This window comes from Suricata suricatta, chromosome 3, assembly GCF_006229205.1.
Source record: "Suricata suricatta isolate VVHF042 chromosome 3, meerkat_22Aug2017_6uvM2_HiC, whole genome shotgun sequence".
Lineage (NCBI taxonomy): Eukaryota > Metazoa > Chordata > Mammalia > Carnivora > Herpestidae > Suricata > Suricata suricatta.
The window spans coordinates 37106043-37124784 of record NC_043702.1 but is presented as its reverse complement, the minus strand read 5'-3'; the positions used below and the strand labels follow the sequence as shown (position 1 = coordinate 37124784).

The 18742-nt window shown below is 37.8% G+C and overlaps 1 protein-coding gene across 11 annotated transcripts in view; it reads left to right on the top strand.

Annotated features, from left to right (window-relative positions):
• The window catches only part of CCDC150 (coiled-coil domain containing 150), a 104404-nt gene that overhangs the window by 26776 nt on the left and 58886 nt on the right, over positions 1 to 18742 (top strand). For all 11 annotated transcript variants that reach the window (XM_029934181.1, XM_029934180.1, XM_029934177.1 and 8 more), the window contains 4 exons: positions 572 to 701; positions 3339 to 3382; positions 5327 to 5419; positions 13312 to 13419. In XM_029934181.1, coding sequence (XP_029790041.1) covers positions 572 to 701; positions 3339 to 3382; positions 5327 to 5419; positions 13312 to 13419 — 375 coding nt within the window. The remainder of the gene's footprint in view (positions 1 to 571; positions 702 to 3338; positions 3383 to 5326; positions 5420 to 13311; positions 13420 to 18742) is intronic.

The window sequence follows — 18742 nt, the reverse complement described above, 5'->3', positions numbered from 1 at the left end:
GCTGTGAAATTAGGTGATTAACTAGTTGTTACTTAACCTTCTAATTTCTGTATAAGTCTAATTACATGAAACAGAAGTTGGTGTTTTGATTTTTTACTTTGCTTTTCTGTTTGGAGTGTCATTGTAACCACTGTATTGTAAATGATGGAAAATAATTGCATATGTTAAAAAAATATGAAACTTTATAAAGTAAAAAAAAAATTTCAAAAATAAATAAAATAAAATAAAATAAAATTGTAAATGATCCTTTATAACTTAAACTACCAATAAACATAGTAGCCACTAGCCACGTATGGCTATTTAAATTTTAATTAAAATTAATTCAGTCCCTCACTCACTCTGGTCACATTTCAAGTGCTCAGCAGTCACTTGTCACTGGTGGCTGCTGTGGTGGGAGGGGCACAGAAAGCTGTGTTGGACAGCCCTGCTGTGAAAAACTGCACCCTGTTGGGATCTTTAACCGTGACCTAGAAACGCCTCCCTCTAGTGATGTTAAGACTGGAAAATCTACTAAAAGGTAGTTTGGCAGAAAACTGTTCCTCCAGAAAGGGCTTCTTCTTATACATTTCAGGTGCATATTCTGCAGCAAAACTGCATTGCCCTCCGCACTTCTATACAGACCACCCAAGAACTACTGGCGCAGGAGCAGCAGCAAAAAGGAGAGTTGGAGACTTGTATCTCACAGCTCAAGTCTGATCTAAGTATGAAAATAGGTGCCGGAAATTATATTTGTTAGTTTTTCATTTTTTGAGATTTCTTGCAAAAACTCTTATCCCACATTTTTGAAGTGGCTGTTATTGAGACTTAACACAGGATTGCATATAAAAAATTGCTGATTTCGTTTCTGTCTGTGACACAGGAGGGAAAAAAAGAATGCTGGTAATAAAATAGAATTTGATCCTCTTACCTGTGAACTATTCTTTATTTAGATTTGTTTTCAGGTTTATTTAAGTGTTTGTGGACTTAGGAACATTGGGTTTCTAGAAATCTAGATTGACTGTTGGATAATAGGACATTAATAAGGAATTAAGGCCTTTGATCCTTGCTAACCTACTGATTCTAACCATTTATCATGTCAGACTCTCCGTTTTTCAGGTTACCAGTCTATTGTCCTGTATTTGTAGCATTTGATGGTTGTAAGTTACCTTAGAGCTTAACGTCCTCATTTTACAGATGAGTAAAGAGAGTCCTTACAGGTGATTGAGCTAAAAAACAGATGAATCTACGCTTGGCCCCATGTTGTTCAGAATCAAGGCTCTTCCAGCCCATGAGTCCTTACCATATTTACTATTGTTAATACATAATTGTAAAGCAATTGTCAGACAGTATCGAATAGAGATATCACAAGGAGTCATGGTGCATGGCCTCACATGAGTAACATTTCATGGTTTACCTAGAGCTTTCATAAAAAGAATCTCATGCAACACCCAAAACCGTCCATACTTCCCAAAGTTAAAGTGAATAAATGGTGAAGTGAGGCCTGAAGCTGTGTCCTCTAACTGTACACACCGTGTTCCTGCTGGTGTGCCTTCTGTATCTGGCTGTTAGCAGGGCAGGGAATACCAAACGGGAAATGAAAATTACAGAAAGCATAGAGCCAAGAGTAATCCGTTCACTGTTGCGACCTACTGCTTTTAACAGAAAGTACTCTTTCCTAATCGTTGTTGAGTAGTGAATTACTCTAGGGAGTTCTCACTGATGATGCCCCAAAATAATTTTTTGTCTTCCTGTGATTATGGCTACAAAAATACATACTGTAGTTTATGGTGCTGCCACATGATCTCATCTGAACCGTACAAACTTGTGAGAAGATAAGAAAATATGCTTCGTTCTATAGAAGAATAAAAAGGTCTGTATCCAAGGACCCATAGCAAACAGGATAGCTGGAACTAAAACACAGATCTGTCAGGAATTTTTTAATGCAGCTCTCTCACTGGATTAATGCTGTAGTTTTGAATTTCGTAAAGAATGTATGGAAGACCATCAAAAAATAACAATTATACAGCAGTAATTAAAACTAACACGAGAAAAAGAAGCCTGCCTGAAAACCAACCGTATGCTTCTTAGGCTCCTTACACGCACGCAATGTGACTACTATACGGCACAAATAGTTACCCTAACCAGATGAGTGAGAGGAATGCCTTTGGATATTTGCTTTAATGAATTTAAAAATGTACTTGTTAATTAACAATAAATATTTATATACACACCCACTGATTAAAATGCTTAAATTACTCTCCCAAGTAAGATAAGCATTCTCCTTTCATTCTTAACTTTGATTGGAGGAATTGTTAGAAGAGATCGTAATTATGGGCATCCTTTTTATCCTTCACATATCTTAAATTAGCATTTACTCTGTTTGAAATGAGTCTTGGACTTATTCATTCAAAAAGTATAGTTTTTCTGAGTATATTCTACATGAAATGTGAGTCACATATTTTGTAATTTTCTGGCTCTAGAATATTTAAGTGAAATAAAACTAATAAATCTTTATGAATTGTTCATGAAGCCAAAACATTACTCTCAGAAAAGTTTACTTTGGGCTACCAGTATATAATGCCAAACTGTTCCTATTTCTCTTCGGTTTTATTGTTACTGTATATGCTCTCTGGGTGGTTTCGAATCTTTCCCCCCCACAAAATCATCTTCCTGAGCTCCAGATGGAATCTAACAGCCAACCAAACATCTGTATATGGATGCCTTACAGATACCTCAAAGCACACAGGGAATGCTTAACTGTTGCAGTCATTCTTGCTCATTCTGTCCCCTGAACCTGCTCCTCGCCCTGTGTTCCCTGTTTTGTTGAAGAATCCGCCTCCCACCCCATTGCTTAAATGTGGACGCTAGATGTTCTCCTTGACTCCTCTGTTGCCTTTACGCCACCGGGCAGCTGCTAGGTCCTGACACTTGTCCCTGCTTGTTATTTCACATGAGTGTGTTTCCCCTGTGCATCCCTGTTGCCATTGCCTTCAAGCCAGCTTTCATTGTGTTCTACTTTGATTACTACAACAGCTACTAAGCTGTCTTTCCTTTACGGAGCCTCCGTTAGAGTGTTCTAACAGAAATGTCCCTCTCTAGCTTAAAATCCCTCAGACGCATCCTCATCAATACACAGAGTAAAATATGACCTCATTTACTATAGCACATGAGTGTGGACCATTTTCTTGATAATTTCATGACCTAGTTTTCACTCTATTAAAATATGATAGAAATAGTTGCATTCTCCTCATTTCCACAACATACAGACTGAAAAAAAAAAGCCGCTCAGGTAAAAACTGTTGATCTCAGTTTAGTTGTAGTAAGTTATTATCATAGTTATGTGGATTCTTTGTTTTTAGTTTCTAGAGATGACCTCATTTCCAAGTTGGCTGAAGAAAATAAGGTAAGTTTTGAGGTTGTAGAATTCAAAGGTGTTCTTTCCTCTCTTCACTAAGTAGTATTTCCTTACACATGTTGGTTTACGGTTCTTCTTTTTTTTTTTTTTTTAAGGTTCATATATTCATATTGAGAAGGGGTTGGGGGGTTGCAGAGAGAGAATCCCAAGTAGACTCCATGCTCTCAGCACAGAGCCCAACAAACCATGATATCATGACCTGGGCGGAAATCAAGAGCCAGAGGCTTAACCAGCTGAGCCACCCAAGCAAGCACCCCTGGTTTACAACTCTTCTGATTCTCCTAAATCTTTATTTTTAAAAAGTTGCAGTGTAAACGAGTTGTATATTCAGACCTGTTGTCAACAGGGTATTAAGAAATCATTTCAGGCAAGTTAATATGGTTTGAAAAAAGAATCAGCAAAAATGAGACTTATTTGCATCTTATTGCAAACTGTTAAAAAGAAAGTGTTTTATAAAATGTAAGAAATATTAGTGATGGTTACACAATATGAATATACTTAATGCCACTGACCTTAACATTTAAATACTTTGGGGGCGCCTGGGTGGCTCAGTTGGTTAAGCGTCCAACTTCAGCTCAGATCATGATCTCGTGTTTCGTGGGTTCGAGCCCCGTGTCAGGCTCTGTGCTAACAGCTAACTTAGAGCCTGGAGTCTGTCTTTAGATTCTGTGTCTCCCTCTCTCTCTGACCCTCCCTCCCCTGTTTGGTCTCTCTCTTCAAAAATAAATAAAACACATTTTTTAAAAACTAAAAAAAATATTTAAATATTTTTAAATGAACTGTACACTTAAAAATGTTGAGAACTGTACACAGTGAACTGTACATGCCTGGGTGGCTCAATCAGTTAAGCGTCTAACTTCGGCTCAGGTCATGATCTCACAGTTCATGGGTTCAAGCTCCACCTCGGGCTCTGTGCTGACAGCTAGCTCAGAGCCTGGAGCCTGCTTCAGATTCTGTGTCTCCCTCTCTCTCTGACCCTCCCCTGCTCACACTATCTCTCTCAAAAAAAAAAAACCAAAACAAAACATTAAAAAAATTTTTTAAATGATTAAAATGGTTAATTTTGCAATGTATATTTTAGTACAATAAAAAATGAAAAACAGGAAATATTGCCACTTTTATATATTAATACATTTCTAAATCAATATTGATCCCATTTGGAATAATTTATTCTGGATTCTGTCTCATCCTGTAGTATATGATGTTTAAATCTTGAGATGCTTCTCAAGAGAGTGGTTCTCTCTCTGTAGGGGGAGGACCTATTCTTTCCCATTTCAATTACTACCTGTTAGGGAAAGTCCAACCCACAATTCCCATCCCTACCACCTTTCTCCCATCTTTTTTTTTTAAATTAAAAAAAAAATTGTGTGTGTGTGTGTTTACTGTTTGTTATTTTTGAAAGAGAGAGAGAGGACAGGAGAGGGGCAGAGAACCTGCTTCAGGCTCTCTGCTGACAGCTCAGAGTCTGGAGCCTGCTTTGGATTCTGTGTCGTCTTCTCTCTCTGCCTCTCATCTGCTCACACTCTGTCTCTCAAAAATATAAACATTAACAAAACTTAAAATCACAAGATCTTACTGCTTATGGAAAAGTATTCATCTTAGCAGAACTTTCTTGACTTAAGGAAGCTAGGTAAATATTATGGTTTTAGGCAAATTCTTTCTAGTTTGAAACTCAGTATGAAAACATTTTATAAACAGTTCTTTTAATTTTAAAAAAGTTTTGGAATTAAAGATACCAAGATTAAAAAAATTTTTATTTTGTAAGACACATGTCTATATCATTAGAACTTGCATTGGTATATGTGCTGCTGAAGCAGTCACTAGAACTTGAACCTGTACTGAAATACAGAACAGGTATTTTGGTAGAGATATATGTAACCATTCTTACATGTAAAAAAAAAAAAAAGAGTTTACTATTTTTTGCTCTTATAGAATATGCAGATGTCTTTCAACAAGCAACAGGAAGAAAATGCATATTTGAGGACTGAAATAATATCCCTTCATGAAACATCAGAAAAAGCACAGGTAGATCTTATCATATCTCTGATTTTTAGATGTTATTTAATTTTATTCAAGTAAGGAATCAAGAACCAAGATTAATCCTAATTAACATAAACTCATACCATCACCATAGGTATAGTTGGCTTATAACATTATATTTCAGGTGTACAACATAATGATTTGATATTTATATACATTGCAAAATCATCACAATAATTCTAGTTAAGATATATCACCATATATAGTTACAAAAATATTTTTTGCTTGTGATGAGGACTTTTAAGATTCACTCTCGGGGCGCCTGGGTGGCTTAGTTGGTTAAGCATCTGGCTTCGGCTCAGGACATGATCTCATGGTTTGTGGGTTCGGGCCCTGCGTCAGGCTCTGTGCTGGCAGCTAGCTCAGAGCCTGGAGCCTGTTTCAGATTGTGTCTCCCTCTCTCTCTGACCCTGACCTTCCCCTGCTCACGCTGTCTCTCTCTCTCTCTCTCAAAATTAAATTTTAAAAAATTTTTAAAAATTAAGAAAAAAGATTCACTCTCATAATTTTCAAATATGCAATACAGTATTAACTACCCACAGTGCTATACAGTCCATCCCCATGACTCATGTATTTTATAACTAGAAGTTTGTATCTTTTGACCTCCATTACCTCTTTCTGCCATCCCTTACTCTCCTCTGTCTCTGGCAACCACTTACCTGTTCTTTGTATCTGTGAATTTGGTATTGGGTTTTTATGTTTTTGGTTTTTTCTTTTTTAAGATTCTACATATACTCTAAGTGAGATAATATGGTATTTTCTTTCTCTGGGTGACATAGTTCACTTAGTATATTAAACTCAAGGTCTCTCCATGTTTTTGCAAATAGCAAGAGTAAATTCTGTCTTTTGTGGCTGAATAATACATCTATACCTCATTTTCTTTATCCATTCACCTGTCAGTGGACACTTAGGTTGTTTCCATATCTTGTCTATTATAAATAATGCTGCAGGGAACATGGAAGTTCATATATCTTTTTGAGTTAGTGTTTTTGTTTTCTTCAGATAAATACCCAGAGTGTAATTGCTGGATCATATGGTAGTTCGATTTTTTAACTTTTTGAAAAACCTCAGTATTATAATCCACATTGGCAGTATCAATTTACATTCCCACCAACAGTGCACAAGGCTTCCTTTTCTCTACATCCTCTCCAATACTTGTTATTTCTTGTCTTTTTGGTAATAGCCATTTTAACAGATGTGAAGTCTTATCTTATTGTAGTTTTGATTTGCATTTTCCTGATGATTAGTGATGTTGAACATCATTTCATGTACCTATTGGCTATCTGTATGTCTTTGAAAAATGTCTCTTCAGGGGCGCCTGGGTGGCTCATTTGGTTAAGCATCCAACTCTTGATTTTGGCTCAGGTCATGATTCCATTATTAATGAGATCAAGCTTTGCATCGGGCTATGTGCTGACAGCATGGAGCCTGCTTGAGAGTCTTTCTCTGCTCCTCCCCTGCTCTTTCTCTCTTAACCATTTTAAAACAATGCCTATTCAGATCTTTGGCCCATTTTTTAATCAGGTTTTTTGGGGGAGCTGCTATTGAATTGTATAATTTCTTTATATTTGGATATTAACCCCTTATCAGATATATTAATACATGATTGCAAATATTTTCTCCCATTCAGTCTGTTGCCTTTTCATTTTGTTGATGGTTTCCTTTGTTGTGCTTTTTAGTTTGATATAGTCCCACTTGTTTGTGCTTTGGTGTGAGATCCAAAAAATCATTGCCAAGACCAATATTAAGAAGCTTATCTATGTTTTCTTTTAGGGGTTTTATGGTTTCAGGTCTTACATTCAAGTCTTTGATCCATTTTGAGTTAAGTTTTATGTGTGGTACGAAACAGTGGCCTAATTTCATTCTTTTGCATGTGCCTATCCAGTTTTCCCAGTAACATTTATTGAAGAAACTGTCTTTTCCCCATCAGAAAAAGCATAGGTAAATCTTCCCATTTCTCTGGTTTTCATGTTATTTAATTTTGTTCAATTGAAAAACAAAGAACCCATATCAATCCTGATTATAGATTCATATCATTGCCATCATCCGAATTTTTAATTTTCATAAAATCTATTGCATCTATGAAACATCATCACATTAACTACATTTCCCATTTCATCAAAGTTCTATGACACACACATAGCAGAGATATACTGCTAAATAATGCTCTAATTTACACTTTGCCTTTGTTTGCTTTATAATGCACTCATTGAATATATATAGTTTTCATCTCCATTTATGAACTTTAAGCACTTCAAAACCAGGACCTATGTCTTATACTCTCTTTGTATCTTTTATAACAAATAGCACAGTAGGAACCTAATAGATGCCTGCTGGATTTTAGAGTTATGTGTAATTATTTTCTGTTGGATGGTGGTTGCCAAATTTAGCTGATGTTATGTATGTATGTGTGTGTGCATGCACGCATGTGCATGTGTATGTGTGTGTGTAGGCGAACAAATTATTTCTCCTAGAGCCAAGGAATAGTATTAATCACTTAAAGTAACTTTTTGCTAGTACAATTTGGTTACTTCAATTTTGGGATCATAGTGTTGCGCTGTCTTTATGATAAAGACAATACAAAATAAATGTGTTTTTTATAAAATAATAATAAAAATTACTACTACTACTTTTGCTCTAGTAGTTGTAATTAACATTCGCCAAACCCATTTCTACATTCCAGGCAGAACTGTAAGCACCTTCTGATACTAACAAATTGTAATCCTCCCAATAGTGCTACTGTAGAAACTTATTATTCTCATTTTAAAGATAAGGAAGTTGATATACAGAGAGGTTTAATAACATAGCTAATAAGTAACAGAGTTATAATTTGAGCTCAGGCAATCTGACTCCAAAGAAAATTGGCTTGTTCTTTTCAAGGAGCAAGAGTTCACCTCTGTCTTACTCCCATGTATTCCTTGGTGTGTGGTTTTGTCTGTCTGGTTATAACTTTTAAGTGCTCCTGAACATGTTCCTAACTTGTGTACTATACATACCACTCAGGCTTTCCAGATAATTTTTCATTTCTTTCCTGTTACCATTTTTTGAGTGTTTTTCTTTTTTATTGATCCTATTGAGTTAATCTCTCCCCATCCTTAAAGAACTTATTCATTGAAAGATAAGATCCTTGGCAAATACAATTTGCAAAAATAACTGATAATTAGGACAAATGATTTCCCACAGGAACACAAATTTCAAATATCAAAAGACAACAGAATTGTATGAAAGATCTGTTGTACAAAAGAATTTTGTTTTATTTTGGATGATCTGTCTTGTGAAATGGTACAATTATATTTTGCTTTTATGAATACTTTAATTGGTAGTGAAAGAACTTAAGACATTTAATGTTATTAGCTAAACAATTCGGAATGTTCCTCTAACTTGGGGAATGAATTTTTATAATTTTGGCATCTACATTGTAAAGGCCGTACTGTAGATATCTGTCTCTGTCTGACCAGTGTTCAGAATTGTAAAAAAAAAAAAACTTGAAAGCTTCATTTGCTCCACCAGATGAACAAATTTGTCCTTTTGATTTAGAATTATGTGGGTGTTGACTCTAAATACTGACAGTGTTATCTATTGAAATGTCAATTGGAGAGGCACCTGGGTGGCTCAGTCAGTTAAGCATCTGACTTCAGCTCAGGTCATGATCTCGTGGTTCATGGGTTTGAGCCCCACGTCAGGCTCTGTGCTGACTGCTCAGAGCCTGGAGACTGCCTTCACATTCTGTGTGTATCTCTATCTCTGACCCTCCCCTGCTCAGGCTGTCTCTCTTTCTCTCTAAAATAAATAAAAACAAAAAAAAATCAATTGGAGATAGGCTAAATAAATTAGGTTCATGTACAGAGTGAAATGCTCTGCTGTCAATAAAACTAATGGTTCAGGGTAGCAGAATGGATTAAAAAAACAATATCTATTTACTGTCTACAAGTGACTCGTTTTAGACCTGAAGACACCTTCAGATTCAAAGTAAAGGGATGGAGAAATATCTATCATGCAACTGAAAGTCAAAAGAAAACTGGAGTAGCCATACTTATATCAGACAAACTAGACTTTAAAGTAAAGGCAGTAACAAAAGATGAAGAAGGACATGATATAATAATTACAGAGTCTCTCCATAGGGAAGAGCTAACAATTATAAACATCTATGCGCCAAATTCGGGAGCACCTAAATATATAAAACAATCACAAACAGAAACAATCTTATTGATAAGAATGTGCTAATTGCAGGGGACTTTAGTACTCCACTGACAGCAATGGATAGATCAACCAGACAGAAAATCACTGAAGAAACAATGGACCTGAACAACACATTGGAACAGATGGAATTGATAGATATATTTAGAACTCTGCATCCTGAAGCTAGGAAATTCACCTTCTTCTTGAGTGCACATGGCACATTCTCCAAGATAGATCACATACTGGGGCATAAAGCAGCCCTCCATAAATAGAAATGAAATGAGATACTATGGACACTTACAGATCACAATGCTATGAAATTTGAAATCAATCACAGGAAAAAGTCTGGAAAACCTCCAGAAATGTGGAGGTTAAAACCACACTACTAAAGAATGAGTGGGCTAATCAGGCAATTAGAGAAGAAATTAAAAAATATATGGAAACAAATGAAAACGAAAATACAACAATCTAAAATCTCTGGGACACAGCAAAGGCAGTCCTAAGAGGAATGTATATTGCAATCCAGGCCTATTTCAACAAACAAGAAAAAGTGCAAATTCAAAATCTAACAGAGCACCTAACGGAACTAGAAGGGGTGCAGCAAGAGCACCCCGAACCCAGCAGAAGAAAAGAAATAATAAAGATCAGGGCAGAAATAAACAGTATAGAATCAAAAAAAAACAACAACCCCAAAAAACAGTTGAGCTGACCAATGAAACCAAGAGTTGGTTTTTTGAAAAAATAAACAAAATTGATAAACTTCTAGCCAGACTCCTTAGAAAAGAGAGAACACCCAAATAGACAAAATCATGAATGAAAATGGATCTATTACAACCAATCCATTAGAAATATAAGCAATCATTAGAGATTACTATGAAAAACTATATGCCAACAAACTGGTCAATCTAGAAGAAATGGACAAATTCCTAAACATACATGCACTACCAAAATTCAAATGGGAAGAGATAGAAAGTGTAAACAGACCGATAACCAGTGAAGAAATTGAATCTGTTATCAAAAATCTCCCAATGAATAAATGCCCAGGGCCAGATGGCTTTCCAGGGGAATTCTGCCAGATATTTAAAGCAGAGCTAATACCCATTCTTCTCAAACTATTCAAAAAAATAGAAATAGAAGGAAAGCTTCCAAACTCATTCTACAAAGCCAGCACCACCTTGATACCCAAACCAGAGACCCAGCAAAAAAAGAGAACTACAGACCAATATCCTAATGAATGCAGATGCAAAAATACTCAACAAGATACTAGCAAATCGAATTCAACAACATATAAAAAGAATTATCCATCATGATCAAGTGGGATTCATTCATGGGTTAGAGGGCTGGATCAATATTTGCAAATCTATCAATGTGATCCATCACATCATCAAAAGAAGAGATAAAAACCATATGATCCTGTCGATAGATGCAGAAAAAGCACTTGACAAAATACAGCACTCTTTCTTAATAAAAACCCTCAAGATAGGATAGAAGGAACATACCTAAACATCATAAAAGCCATTTATGAAAAGCCCCAGCTAATGTCATCCTGGATGGGGAAAACGTGAGAATTTTCTCCCTGAGATCGGGAACATGACAGGGATGTCGTGTTTAACAAGTGCTAGAAGTCCTAGCATCAGCAATCAGACAACAAAAGGAAATAAAAGGCATCAGAATCAGCAAAGATGACATCAAACTTTCACTTTTCACAGATGACATGAACTCTACATGGAAAACCTGATTGATTCCCCCAGAAGCCTGCTAGAACTAATCCAGGAATTCAGCAAAGTTGCGGGGTACAAAATCAAGTTACAGAAATCAGTTGCCTTCCTATACACCAATAATGAAGCAGCGGAAAGAGAAATCAAGAAACTGATCGTATTCACAATTGCACGAAAAACCATAAAATACCTAGGAATAAACCTAACCAAAGATGTAAAAGACCTATATGATGAAAACTATAGAAAACTTATGAAAGGGATTGAAGAGGACACCGAGAAATGGAAAAACCTTCCATGCTCATGGATCGGAAAAATAAACATTGTGAAAATGTCATTACTACCCAAAGCAATTTACACATTCAATGCAATCCCCATCAAAGTTGCACCAGCATTCTTCTCAAAGCTAGAACAAACTATCTTAAAATTCATATGGAACCACAAAAATCCCCGAATAGCCAAAGTCATATTGAAGAAGAAAACCAAAACGGGAGGCATCACAATCCCAGACTTTAGTCTCTACTACAAAGATGTCATCATCAAGACAGTATGGAACTGGCACAAAAACAGACACATGGACCAATGGAATAGGATAGAGAACCCAGAACTGGACCCACAAGTATATGGCCAACTAATCTTTGACAAAGCAGGAAAGAGTATCCAATGGAAAAAAGACATTCTCTTTAGCAGGTGGTGCTGGGAGAACTGGACAGCAACATGCAGAAGAATGAAACTAGACCACTTTCTTACACCATACACAAAAATAAACTCAAAATGGATGAAGGACCTGAATGTGAGACAGGAAACCATCAAAACCCTCAAGGAGAAAGTAGGAAACAGCCTCCTTGACCTCAACCGCAGCAATTTCCTCTCAACACATCCCCAAAGGCAAGGGAATCAAGAACCAAAATGAACTATTGGGACCTCATCAAGATAAAAAGCTTCTGCAAGGCAAAGGAAACAATCACTAATAGGCAACCGACAGAATGGGAAAAGATAGTTGCAAATGACATATCAGATAAAGGACTATTATCCAAAATCTACAAGGACCTCACCAAACTCTATACCCGAAAAATGAATAATCCAGTGAAGAAATGGGCAGAAAATATGAACAGCCACTTCTCCAAAGAAGACATTCAGATAGCCAACAGGCACATGAAATGATGCTCAGTGTCACTTATCATCAGGGAAATACAAATCAGAACCACACTGAGATACCACCTCACAACAGTCAGAGTGGCTAAAATGAACAAATCAAGAAACTATAGATGCTGGCAAGGATGTGTAGAAACGGGCACCGTCCTACACTGTTGGTGGGAATGTAAACTGGTACAGCTGCTCTGGAAAATAGTATGGAGGTTCCTGAAAAAACTATCAATAGAACTCCCCTATGACGCTGCTGGGGATCTACCCAAGGGATACAGAAGTGCTGATGCATAGGGGCACATGTACCCCAATGTTCATAGCAGCATTGTCAACAATAGCCAAATCATGGAAAGAGCCTAAATGTCCATCACTTGATGAATGGATCAAGAAGATGTGGTATATATACATGACGGAGTACTACATGCCAATGAGAAAGAATGAAATCTGGCCATTTCTAGCAAAGTGGATGGACCTTGAGGGTGTCATGCTAAGTGAAATAAGTGAGGCGGAGAGGGACAGATACCATATGTTCGTACTCATAGGTCTAACAGGAGAAACCTAACAGAGGTCCATAGGGAGGGGAAGAGGGAAAGAGAGTTGGGGAAAGAGAGAGACGCAAATCATGAGAGACTATTGAATACTGAAAACTAACTGAGGGCTGAAGGGGGAGGGGGGGGAAGGGGATGGTAGTCATGGAGGAGGGCATTTGTGGGGAAGAGCACTGGGTGTTGTATGGAAACCAATTTGACAATAAACTATGTAAAAATATAAAACTAATGGTTAATTAGTAAAAAATATTTACTGGAGAGATCTGACATGCTGTACATATCGCTTTAGGTTTCGAATGATGCACTGACTAGGAAGTGTTCAGAGCTGAACAGCATGCTTGAGACTGTTAGCATGGAAAATGCCAGAATTATTGCTGACCATCAAGCCATTCTGCAGGTATTCATTTAATACTAGTCCATTTCTGATAGAGTCAATAAGAAAACTCCTTGGCTAAGAGACAAGGAAGTGTGCATGACCAACTGAATAAAGAAAATATTTTAACAATTCCAAAAAATTTACTAAATTATTTTTTTAATTAGCAATTTTCAGTTTTAATCAGAGTGGTTATTTAGCTTTATACTCGGTGCTTTCTTAATGGTTTCTTCTCAAATACTATTACTTTAGGAAAAGTAATTACCTGTAATAGAATCAGAAAACAGTATGATTGACCCTAAAATACTTACTTTTTCCTTAAACGTCAGTACTTTCCTATTTTGCTTATGCCATATTTTCTCTGCTGAGAATGGTCTTTACTTCTTCAGCTATTTGAAATTCTGTTCATTCTTAAAGATTTACTTTTATCAGGAAGCTTGCTCCCTCTAACCAGAAGGGATTAATTTTTTTTCTGTTAACTTCTACTCTTAGGTTACTAAACACACTATCATAATACTTGCTCTCACTCTTCGAGGAACACACTTACTGTATGCCAAACATTGTGCTAATAATTTTACATATATTATGTCCTTTGATTCTAGCAGCCATTATGTAAAGGAATATTGTCTTCACTTTATATGGAAAAGAAAATGAGGTTTAGAGAAATGTATCTTCTTGCCTGAAGTCACCTCGCTAGTCAGGCATAGAGCTGGATTGAAACCTGTGTCTCACTCCAGAGTCACTGCTTTTAATTGTTGCATTATGCTGCCTCTCTGTGCATTCTATAGCCGTTTATATGCATGGCTCACTTCCTGTATGACTTTGTGAGGTTCCTAGACCCAAGGACATTGTCTTATATATCTTTGCTATTTCCCATAGTGCTAACCACTGCAAAGAACAGATATTCAATAAATATTTGTCATTAATTTAACAGGCACTTACTGTTTATTCTGTGCAGGTTTGGGATGGTAGGTCTAGATGGGATTATAGTGGTGAACAAGACAAAATCTCTACTTTAGTGGACTAATAATTTTGTAGAATGAATAATGTGACATACGTAAGTGACACTGTCATAAGCATTTTTAAACTTTGGAATGTTACACAAATGGCATTTTATTTTCCAAGGTGTGACAGTTTGCTTTGCAATCAAATATTGTTAAGATAAAAGAGTTTTAAAATATGTTTATAAAAGTAATTGTTAATATGTACTATACTTGTGTAAGACCCTCCTTGGGTCAAGCTGACCCTAATGGGAAAATACCAACCATTATTTTACTCTCCAACCCTCTAGTGGACAATTAAGGGTTGGGCAATCGGGCTCCGGAAGTCCTAAAATGTAACCCATAAATTATAACTTAAAGGTTAACTTGTTTTTCAAGATACTGTTGCAGGATCCCACCCTTTAACCACAAAGTTCTCTCTTCTGTGCACCTGCTTCACTTCCCCTTCAGACCTATGGTTGGTCACTTCAAATCTCTCCTGAGACAAAGAACTCTAAAATTGATAGGTCTCTGCCAAATCTTACGGTTGTGTGTCAGAATGTGACTGAACCCCATGTAATGCTGTAAACTATGATTGCTTACCTCAGTGATGACCTCTTGTGCTTTGCTATGACCTATATAACCCCTGAGATTCAGATCGGCGTCACTCCCTCCTGAGGACTTGCCAAAACTTGGGACGGGCCCTTCGGCCAAACTAAAAATCCATTCACCATCTCTGTTCGTGTCCGTGGGTTTCACTCTTGGTGACTTGCTTCAGGAGGGAAAGGTCGAACACTTGCAGAAGTTTTATTCATTGTAGGTAGAGGGGATATGTATAAAAATGTCATGTTCTGATATGTCCAACATGATGAGCCAGAGAAAATATCGATGCAAAACAGTTACAGGCATACATTGCTTCATTTCGCTTCATAGATAATTGCATTTATTTTTATTTATTTATTTATTTATTTATTTATTTATTTATTTATTTATTTTACAAATTGAAGATTTGCAGTAATCCTGCATCTAGCATGTCTGTCTGTGCCATTTTCCTGCAGCAATTTGCTCATGCTGTGTCTCTGTCATATTTTGGCACTTCTCACAGCATTTCATATTTCTTCATTATTTTGTTCTGGTGATCTGTGATCAGTGATCTTTGATGTATTATTGTAATTCTTTTGGGGCACCACAAACCATGCCCATATAAAATGGCAAACTTAATAAATGTTGGGTGTGTTCTGGCATCTTTGGTCAGCTATTCCCCCATATTGCTCCTTCTTCTCAGACTCCTATTTCCTGAGAGCAAACAATATTGAAATTAGGCCAGCTAACAACCCTGCAGTGGTCTCTGGCTAAGTGTTCATGTGTAAGGAAGAGTTGCACATCTCTCACTCTAAGTCAAAAGCTAGAAATAATTAAGCTTAGTGAGGAAGGCATGTCAGAAAGCATCATTTAGCCAAGTTGTGAGTGCAAAGGAAAAGTTCTTGAAGGAAATTAAAAGTACTACAGCAAACACATGAATGATAGAAAGTGATAAAAACAGAGAGGAAGGCAAACCATAAGAGACTCTTAAATATAGAGAACAAACTGAAAGTTGCTGCAGGGGTGTTGAGTGGGGGGATGGGCTAAATGGGGGATGGGCATTAAGGAGGGCACTGGTTGGGATGAACACTGGGTGTTATGTGTAAGTGATGAATCACTGAATTCTATTCCTGAAACCATTATTATGCTATATGTTAACTAACTTAGATTTAAATAAAATTTAAAAAATTAAAATTTAGAGAGCAGTGAAACAGTCTTATTGCTGGTATGGACAAATTTTTAGTGGTTTGGATAGAACCACTATCCAAAATGGTTTGGATCAAACCATTTACAACACTCCCTTAAGCCAAAGCCTAATCCAGGACAAGGCACTGATCACACTCTTCAATTCTATGAAGGCTGAGAGAGGTCAGGAAGCTGCAGAAGAAAAGTTGGAAGCTAAGAAAAGTTGGTTCATGAGATTCAAGGAAAGAAGCCATCTCCATAACATGAAAGTGGAAACAAGTGCTAACATAGAAGTTGCAGCAGGTTCTCTATGAGATCTGGATGATTAATGAATGTGCCACACTAAATGACAGATTTTCAATGTAGATAAAACATGCCATTGGAAGATGCCATTTAGAGCTTTCATAGCTTGAGAAAAGTCAGTGCCTGGCTTCAAAACACAGGCTGACTCTCGTTTTTTGGTTTTTTTTTTTCCCCAACTCAGTGTAAGGGAAACTTTCTGGAAGCTCCAGGGCCACAGGGCTCAGGCAGGAGTCTGCACTGAAGGCAAAGGAAGAGCTAATGGAGGGGTCTTATCTGACCTTCCTCTTAGGGCACAGGTTGTTCGTGTGGCCACACTTCTTGCAGCTCAGGGTTGCAGGTGAGCATAACATTTAAAACAGATAATCCTGTCACAGTTGTATTCTGAGCGAGCTAGAGGAGGGAAGGAAGACTCAATGACGCAGCCCATAGACAGAGCACCAAGTGCAGGGTGAACTCTTTCTGAATATTATAGTCTCAGAGAGTACCACCATCCTCTAGCTGTTAGTCTGCAAAAATCAAGATACTCCTGGTCAGGGGGGATGCTCTCCTTGTCTTGGATTTTGGCATTGACATTCTAAATGGTGTCACTGGGCTCACTCTAAAGGGTCGGAGCAAGAGTCAGGGTCTCAAAAATCTGCATCTCTGCATTTACTGCTCAGCCACTTTGTTGAATAGAAATAGCCAAGCTGACTCTCATGGTTAGGGCAAATGCAGTGACTCTAAGTTGAAGCCATTGCTTGTTGACCATTCTGAAAATCCTAGGACCCATAAGAATTATGCTAAGTCCACTCTGCCTGTATTCTATAAATGCAACAACAAAATCTGGATGACATCTGATTACATGATTTACCGAATTTTTTTTGTGGGCATGGGGGGAGTGTGCATGTGTGTGAGCAGGACAGGAAAGGAGAGAGAAAGAGAATCTTAAGCAGGGTGCATGCCCAGCACAAAGCCCAAGCGCAAGGGGCAGCTATAGCTGCCATAGATAATGATTACTCTGATGGATCTGGGCAAAGGAAATTGGAAACCCTTGGAAAGGATTCACCATTCTAGGTTCCTTTAAAAACATTCATGATTTGTGGAAAGAGGCCAAAACATCAACATTCACAAGAATTTGGCAGAACTGGATTTCAACTCTCATGGATGACCATGAGGGGTTCAAGACTCCAGTGGGGGAAGTACTTGCAGATGTGGAAATAGCGAGAGAAGCAGAATCGGAAGAGGTGAAGATATGCTGAATTACTGCAATCTCATGATACAACTTGAATGAATGAGGAGTTGCTTATTATAGACGGTCAAAGAAAGTGGTGTTCTGAGATGGACTACTCCTGGTGAAGATGCTGTGATTCTTGAAATGAAAACAAAGCATTTAGAATATTACATAAAATTGTTGATAAAGCAACAGCAGGGTTTAAGAGGACTGACTTCTATTTTGAAGGAAGTTGTACTGTGGGTAAAATGCTGTCCAAACAGCATAACATGCTACAGAGAAATAGCTCAAGAAAGGGAGAGTCCTTTGATGGGACAGACCTCATTGTTAGCTTATTTTTTAAAAAATTTAGTTTATTTATTTTTGAGAGAGAGAGAGAGAGAGAGCGCACATGGGAGTGGGGCGTAGAAAGAGGGAGACACAGAGTGTGAAGCAGGCTCCAGGCTCTGAGCTATCAGCACAGAACCTGCCAGTGCGGGGAGGGGGCAAACTCACTAGAAGTGCAATCATGACCTAAGCTGAGGTCTTTTGCTTAGCCAACTGAGCCACCCAGGCCCCCCCATTGTTGCCTTATTTTAAGAAGCTGCAGGGGAGGAGCCAAGATGGCGGAGAGGAAGGGAGCTCTGTAAACTCTGTCCGCCCCATTTATCGAACTGAGAAGGATATTATTCTCATCTGCGAGAGCAGAAGGAGAAAATATGGACTCCAGAAAGAATAGAACCTTAGGATACCTGAGTGAGTGAGGGCGAACGGGGGAAATCTGAAAACAGGCCGGGACGGGACGGGCAGGGGAGACAAGATCCCCAGCCCAACGTGGGGGAAGGACAAGGAGCCCGAGAGACAAAGGGAAGAGACAGGGGAGCGGGCTGCCCAGCGAGAAGCGGTACGGGCTGCGGCCGCACCAGGGGCGAGCAATTCGAACTTGGTTTTGGAAACAGGACCACGGTGGTGCTGGGAAAACTGGACAGCAACATGTAGAAAAATGAAACTAGACCAGTCTCTTACACCATACACAAAAATAAAATCAAAATGGCTGAAGGACCTGAATGTGAGACAGGAAACCATCAAAACCCTCGAGGAGAAAGTA